Here is an 8,017-nt window from a genome sequence, read left to right as displayed (position 1 = left end):
TTCCTCAAATTTCTTACAAAATTTCGATTTGTATTTAAATGGCAGGTAGGCCTAGTGTGATGTGTTATATTATGCTTTAGTCATGCAAATCATCAACCAAGTCATCTCTGCCTTTGCTGACGATCACCTGGATCAGAACTAGTAAATAAATGCATGTACTGCAGGGACGAACACATAGCGGTACCTCGTTCTAAACTAGGACCTTGCTAGAAGTTACATGTTAAACAACAACGATGATGACGATGATGCTAATGGTAATAATAGTTATTTATGATTATTATCATTATATAAACCGTTAATCTGTGTATATGTAAACCATGAGCACTCTATACACTTTTTAGAAAAAGGACTGTATTGCAATGTACAGACCAACCATCACCAGTAACCAGTTTTATGCATAGAGTACTAGACAATATGATGAATCATAAGTTCAGGAAACTATTCTCAACAGAAAAATATTATGAGCAAGCCTCTTTATAATACATCTTTGCCTACACACAGAAACAATAACACCATGTTGTTACACCTGAAATATATTAACCACATCATCAATAATATTCTATTGCAAAATAAATAATATTTATTAATATTAAAATGGCCATAATTCAGTCAGAGAAAAACGATACCCAAAAAGAATACTATTTTTTAAAATAATTTTTATAATATAATGTTGCTAACCAGTAACAACAATATTAAAACACAACTGCAGGAAGATATATTACATTCTCCACAGTACAATACCCCCCTCCCCAACCACATACAGAAGCCAATCTGTATAGTTTACCTTAAATTCTCGCATATAAGACGACCCCCGAGTTTGAGATTTTTGCATGTCAGGCATAAAGATGGCCCCCCCACCCCCTTTCCCGTTTCACCATTGGAGTTTTACTGCTTTTTATGGTCTTGATACTGCATCTAGCTGGATATAAACTAGAGCCAAATGTTGGGTTAATCTTCCAAATAATACTATTAATCTTATGGGCTTTTATATGTTTTTAAATTGCATTCATCCTTACTAACAGTTAGTAGCTTCATTTCTGTAATAGTTACGGAGATCTGTACATACTGTCTGTAAGACAAACATGACTAAAAAAAAAAAATGTGTATGTTGCGCATATAAGATAACCCTCTGTTTTTCGATTGTAATTTGCTATTTTTAGCCTTGATTTATACGTGAGAAGATATGGAACATAACATAAAAAGTAGGGTTAACATGGTCCTCAGATACTTAATGCCTACACACATTTCAAATATTAATATGCTACAAATTATCTGAGAAAACAATTTTGTCAGGAATCACACAAATGCCAAAATGCACATCTCTATTGTATGAATCTTTTTTGAAAAATCATTAACTGCAATTTGTGACATGAAACCATTGTATTGAAGTGGTACTGCAATAAATTGTGCCTACAACAACTTTAGTTACTGTGTTAGTGCAAGTACTGTACTGTATATAATAAAACCATGGAGGATTTTTTTCCTCCATGATAAAACTCATCTTGAAATTATACTGTCTGCATTTATCATATCAAATGAATAAAATGCAATTAGCTTAATTATTAAAAAAAATACTTTCCATAAAATTTACTGCAGTTAATTCATTAGGTCTTCACTTTTGATTCAAGTAATTCTAGATATTGCTGTATTGTGTGGACAGCTTTTTTCCTCGCCGATCTAATGTCATTATCTCCATGAGTTTCAATCTTGTCCAATTCTAGAAGTTTTCTCATCAGCATCTCCTCTAACACAAGATATTCTTTGTCTTTTTTATTCCCGCTAAAACCAACCACTTTTTGGCCTAAACTTTCGGCCTCCTTATGAATCTGCCGGATATAAATGAGATTTGGGGGTGTGTCCTTCAAATCAGAACGCGAATTGTCATTCACCTGGCCATTGGTACTGTCATTTTTTGGAAGTCGTGGTGAATTGGAACGCTTTGATCTTGGACTGCGAGGCTCTGTAAATGTTTGTCCGTCACTTCTTGGAACTTCAGCAGTTGAAACAAATGTTTGATTCTTACTACGCTGAGATTTTGGACTGCGTATTTCAATAGGTATATTTTTGGGATTTGGAGGCAGATGCGCAGATGAAAAGAAAGACAGTCTTTCTGGAGATATTGGTGACATGGGCTCTGGTGTTGTCTGTTTCTCCTTTTTTGATGCAGAAAATCCATTCACATACAAATCATTGGTATCTATTGGAGGACGTTTCGGAACATGAAGTGCCCCACTGCGTAATTCCCTTGACGAAAGAGGAGAGGAATTTTTACTGCGACCATTTCTTGTGCTCTGCCTATAACTTTCTTCAACCTCAGGGAAAATAGGACCGTTGTGATCATTAAACTGATGGTTCACGTAATGTGCAGAGTGTTCGTCATCGAGCTCATGATTCCTTTGCTTTGATTTTGGACTTGATTTATGCTGCTGATGTATCTTTTCCAGATGCAAGTTGTTGGTAAAATCTTCAGCAGATAGCCCGCTTTCATGTTGATTATGATAGTCATGATTACCATTATGTTGCAAAGGCATGCTGAATCCAACGTCATCCAGCACCATCCCTTGTCTGCGTAACTCTGGGCTCTCTACCCTGAGAGGAGCCCGCTTTTCATTATTGAAAATTGACGGAGATTTTGTGCTAACATGTCGTCGTTGAACCACAGGACTTGATTTTGGGCTCCTATAATTCTTTCCTCTAGTGATTGGTCTGTTGTGCCAATGGAACTTGTCAGACAGTGGTTCATCAAATATACTTCCCATACCTCTATGCATTGTCTAAAAGTAAACAAAGAATAAACAACCTTTAGAACAGCAGCTCTCTAAACTTTTTGACTGAAAATCCAATCTCAAATGCATGATTTTTGTTTAATTACATGAGCTTAGTATTAAAAAAAAAATCCAATACAACATTAATAAAAAACAAAATCTACAATCAGTACAGTTCACAAAAAAATTTGATTTGTATTTCTGTTTAATTGCCTAGTCTAAACATTGGAAAAGAAAACAAAGAATTCATATTTTGACTCTATTACTGTAACACTTAAAAACAAGAGTATGGTTATCTGTCAAGCAGAGTGCCACACACGCCCATTCAAAACAGTTATGTATCAAAAATCAAGTTCCAGAGAAATTGAGTACAGAATTATAAAACAAATTTACACAATATGTTTTAACAGAAATACTTACTTACAGACATAAGGTTTAATCTATCCATTTCACCAATGAGCAGAGAATTATTCAGCAATGTAGCCATATCGCAAATTAATTTAAAATTTGATACCACAAAATTTGTCTAACTTCAAGCCTGGCAACTGATTTGTGATGTTAAAGCACACACACTTTATTCAGTTGGCCATGCATGATTAAGTTTACAGGCCAGAATCCTCTTTTCTGATTGGTTAGGGGAAAATGTGTATTTCCTTTAGTTTATGTAACTTTCCAAGGCATGACATTTCCAGTAATTACGAGAAAATGCAGTAAGCCAAAACACAAATCTACAGTATATTATTAATAACATTACAAATTTTATTGCTTTGCTTTTGGCTTAAGGTGACCATGCTTTTGCAGTACCTAATCATGTAAAAAACTGGACACTTTGATGAGAATTTCTTGTACCTTGATTTGTTGAGCTCATCGCCCACCGTTAATATTGATTATTTGAAATACAAATTTTATATTTGGTCTGCAAGGCATAAACAAAATCGGAAATTAGGAAAAAAGTTTTCTATAATTTTATCCCACTTGCTGAATTAAGTGTAGGTTCAACAATTACCGTATGCAATTAACAATAGGTCTGTTGACCTTCAATTTATAAAGGCTTAAAACAGGGCATATTATATACAATTATATAAATAAATACTTTAACCAATTGTGCTTAGAATTTCAATAATGTTCTTTTGTTACGGTGGTGAAATGGAATTTTTAAGGTGCGTTTCTACTGGCTATAGTTGCACAATTTGGAACAATTTCTTTCAAAAATCAATCCCTGTGGCAGTATAAAAATACAGGCCAAGAACAAAAAAGGATTCTTTTATTGTGCTTTGAAGTGTCTTTTTTTTTTTCTCAGAGAATTAATTCTGAATCCAGAAGGCCAATGGCACAGTATTTATCTGCAACAAAAAAGCGGTCCAATTTGACCAAGGTCAACCTTTAAGTCAAAATGTTAATATTATGTTGTCAGAAGGTCACAACCCATTCTGAATTAAGATCAAGATGTTGGTGGACGCAATCAAGTGACTTATAATTTTAAGGGATAAAAGAGGGCACCGTAGTACTAGGAGAGACCTCACATTACAGATTCCCAGCATGCAGTGTAAAGGAATGTTTTGGGGTAGAATGGACAACAGCTTAGATCATGAACAAAATCCTAAAATTGAAGCGGTAACTTTATCGTGTGAAGAAAGATTATAATTATTAACTGCATTTGGTGTAATTATGAAGGTCATGTACGTTATAAACCTATCAACTACAATACCCACAGAAAAAATTGAAGTCGAAATGCTTTGCGATGCACACAGCCTGTATTTTGGTACTGTAATTTGATTACAAACCGTTTCTCGATTTTCAGTAAGGCTTATATAACCTAGTTAGTCACAGGACATTCAGTGAGTTGTTTAAACCAGGGTGGTATGAAAATTATGCAACTGTTATTCATTCAAAATGTCATGATAATCATGGCAATTTCATATTTTCATTTTTCTTGTCAGCATAGCAAATCTTTGAAAAGTCATATGTCCAATGAAAATGTCAAAACAAGCTTGGTTTAGATTCAGTTGGTAATACACACAAGAATCAAGAAACCGTCCAAACCTAAAAAATACTATAGGTAGGAGAAGGTCGATTTAAACTTGATTTAAATTAAACAAGTATATTATTTATTGGAGTTGAATAGCTTGCCTTCCAATCCCAGGGTCCTGGATTCAATTCCTGTCAGTGTTGCAGGATTTTTTCTCACGACCAAAACAACTCCACTCTATAAATCTCATATTGAGATTTAGTTTGTGTAAAGCATCGTGTGTGTATGTTTGTCTTGTGTAAGGGATTGTCACCTACAAGTAGGACAGTGATATATTATTCGCTATTGACAATCCTTGGCACATGTATTGTGTGCCTAAATAAATAAAAAAATAAATAAATAGAATTCAGCGGCCCTTAGGCTTAGATAAAATAATAATACATAAAAAGTAATTAACTGAATTACTGACAGTCATCTTCGGGAGTCCGGTCAGCTTAACCCTCTGTTCATGAAGGGGCCCATGCTTCTAGCTGGGGCTCTATAGCTAAACCCTCCCTCTCCTAGCCTACTTTCTCAGTCGAGACAGGCCCTATTTAGCTAGGTAGAGCTAGCCTAGCCAGCACTCTAGCATGACACTAGACCCCTCCTATTCGTAGATTAATAAGCAAATACTGTAACTCAAAAATATTGTGTCAATATAAAATACTATGTAATTGTTTATCAAGATTGCAAGAAGCAGAAAGAAAATCGTCATAATTATCTGGTTAACTATGAAAATACGAATAACCTCAACACGGAGTTGCCTTACCTTGAATATGCGTGGATCTTTCCACGATGTACTTTCTGTATTGTGATCGACAAAAAATGGACAGTTCGTTTGCTGATCTATTAACATCTCCCAACCGGGAGGAAGTGGATCCCTTACGGTTACTGGTCTATGTAGCGAAGCTTCACGGAGATTCTGATAAAGCATTTCATCGTCGTCCATACTTATACTCCACCTCAGAAAAACTTCTGAACCTTCAGGAAAACTCAACTGTCTCGCGAGAACTCTCTAGACTCCACTTGAGAATTCGCCAACCTTCGACTACATGAGTAGGCTCGTTTACAAACGAAAATTTGATTGGCTGGTCGTATTTATTGATAGTACAACAGCCCAATGAAAATAGTTCTTTCAAACATCTTTCATAAATCTAAATAGATGGCGCTGTTTCATTATTTACATCTGATTTACATCCCATCACATTTAGGAACTCAAAACTCTTGCGTTTATATCACGATGTTCAGTGATTTGAACGAAATTTTACAATTTGACGTAAATAATCTTCCAAAGGTATATAGTGGATTATTGTATTTAATCAAATATTTAAAGTTTTTACTCATTTATAGTAGAGTGGCTTAGATTTAATAGGCTATACTTTCTTAGGCTAGGCCTAGCTAGGCTAGGGCATAGCTAGGCTAGCCAAGAAGACACTGAGAAGCCAGAAATTTCCGGATCTTAGCCCCGAGCTTATGTGATCCATTATACGGAAGGAAGTGATCATCATGGTTTTTGAAGATGATAATATTAATATTATACTGAGCCCGTGGTCCTGAAACAACAAAGTAATTTCAATGTTTTCTTTTCACCTTTTGCTTTGTGTTTGTAAGTCAGCTCGGCCACAGTCAACTCAGCCACAAGTCAGCTCGGCCACAAGTCAACTCGTGCACATGTCAACTCGGCCACATATCATTATTAAACTTTTTTGAGCTTTCAATCAATTTCATGTAGGCATTTATATGGATCCAGATTTCACACAATATTCGCGATTAGATTAGGATGATGATGTCTGCAATCTAGCCGCGAACTCAAATATGTAAAACGTTCGGTAGTTAAACTGTAACATTATTGCATAGTATTGTAAAAATTCAGATAGGCCCTATAGAATTATACGTTAACAATAACAAATTAATTCAATACCATTAATACAAACGATTTTTTCCCTACCTGACGTGTGTTTTTTGCAAGTATTTTGGAACATATTAAGGGTATACCATAACACGTCAGAGGGAAACATCTCTGTATTATTATTTATGACTTTTTACTTGTTACTTGCGCATTTGATTTAATAATTTTTTTAAAAACATTTTCACCTTTATAATTTATAAAATTTATAATAAAAACCATAAAAATACAGATACAAATAATAAAATAATATGGCAAAATAATAATAAAGTATAAAAATATAGCATAAGAAAAATTGCCACTGATATCATTTTCACTACAATTTTTAAATCATTTATAATAAAAATTTCCACAGAATATTGAACATTTTCACCATTATAACTTATAAAATTAATTTTAAAAAGCGATAAAATAATACAGATAAAAAAATAAAATAATATGGCAAAATAATAATAATATAATTATAACTAGAAATTATGTTCATGATATTAGTATTAGTTTCTTTCACGTTTGATGGTGTACAAAGGAACAGATCTTTCCTGGTAAATTCCTATAAAAAAATAAATATAGGCCTAAAATTATATTACTGTAATATATACGGTAATTATAATAATACTAGTAATAATGATAATAATAATGATGATAATACGGTAATAATAACGAAAACAAAATATATTAAAAACAAAAATATTACAATATTATTTATGTAAAATAAACCATAATTAAGTTAGTAATAACTGTATATTATAATTAGGAGATTATAGTAGAGTATAGAGTGACAAGTAAAGTGTAAAAAAAAAAACTTGTAAGTTAATAATATATTATTTAAAACACAAATTAGTATTTTATACTAATAGCGAGGCCATTAATTATTCCCTCAAAGCCAGTGTAGTAGTAGGCTGCAACTAATCTGTGGCCGAGTTGACTTGTGGCCGAGTTGACTGTGGCCGAGTTGACGTGTGGCCAAGTTGACTTGTGGCCGAATTGACGTGTGACCGAGTTGACTGTGGCCGAGTTGACTTGTGGCCGAGTTGATTTGTGGCCGAGTTGACTTGTGGCCGGGTTGACGTTTGGCCGAGTCGACTTGTGGCCGAGTTGACTTGTGGCCGAGTTGGATCGAAATCTCTAGATAGGCCTACTCTTCCCCATCTTTATTCAATACTGTACCTGACCACAGTTTTCATTCCAGTCAAACCTAAACTACAGTTAAACTTGCTTAAGTTGACTGTGTCTAAGTCGAATAATTTCTAAGTCGATCATATTTTACATGCCAAATTGTTGTGTTTTCCATTAATTAGCAATCTATAAGTCAAATTTTATCTAAGTCGAACAATATTT

At 34.1% G+C, this 8,017-nt stretch overlaps 2 protein-coding genes across 5 annotated transcripts in view; one reads left to right on the top strand and one right to left on the bottom strand.

Annotated features, from left to right (window-relative positions):
* Window positions 1-493: 493 nt before the first annotated feature.
* On the bottom strand, window positions 494-5,824 carry LOC117101326 (BAG family molecular chaperone regulator 3-like). 3 transcript variants are annotated; one of them, XM_033241294.1, is made up of 2 exons: window positions 5,543-5,824; window positions 494-2,774 (listed from the first exon to the last, which is right to left on the bottom strand). In XM_033241294.1, the coding sequence occupies exons 1-2, from the start codon at window positions 5,720-5,722 to the stop codon at window positions 1,605-1,607; spliced, it is 1,350 nt and encodes a 449-aa protein (XP_033097185.1). In that variant the 5' UTR covers window positions 5,723-5,824; the 3' UTR covers window positions 494-1,604. The 3 variants fall into 3 exon arrangements, with proteins under 3 accessions (XP_033097185.1, XP_033097190.1, XP_033097197.1); XM_033241299.1 differs by lacking the exon at window positions 5,543-5,824 and adding an exon at window positions 3,190-3,398; XM_033241306.1 differs by lacking the exon at window positions 5,543-5,824 and adding an exon at window positions 3,186-3,325.
* A 132-nt stretch (window positions 5,825-5,956) lies between these two features.
* Window positions 5,957-8,017, top strand: part of LOC117101309 (elongator complex protein 6-like) — a 12,106-nt gene continuing 10,045 nt past the window's right edge. For both annotated transcript variants that reach the window (XM_033241280.1, XM_033241286.1), the window contains exon 1: window positions 5,957-6,067. In XM_033241280.1, the coding sequence (XP_033097171.1) occupies window positions 6,014-6,067 (54 nt within the window). In that variant the 5' untranslated portion in view covers window positions 5,957-6,013. The remainder of the gene's footprint in view (window positions 6,068-8,017) is intronic.

The sequence above is a fragment of the Anneissia japonica genome, unplaced genomic scaffold, assembly GCF_011630105.1.
Source record: "Anneissia japonica isolate Jap-2015-1 unplaced genomic scaffold, ASM1163010v1 scaffold1005_len2656397_cov198, whole genome shotgun sequence".
Taxonomy (NCBI): domain Eukaryota; kingdom Metazoa; phylum Echinodermata; class Crinoidea; order Comatulida; family Comatulidae; genus Anneissia; species Anneissia japonica.
Note: the sequence above shows the minus strand (reverse complement) of the source record. Positions and strands in the feature narration are given on the sequence as shown.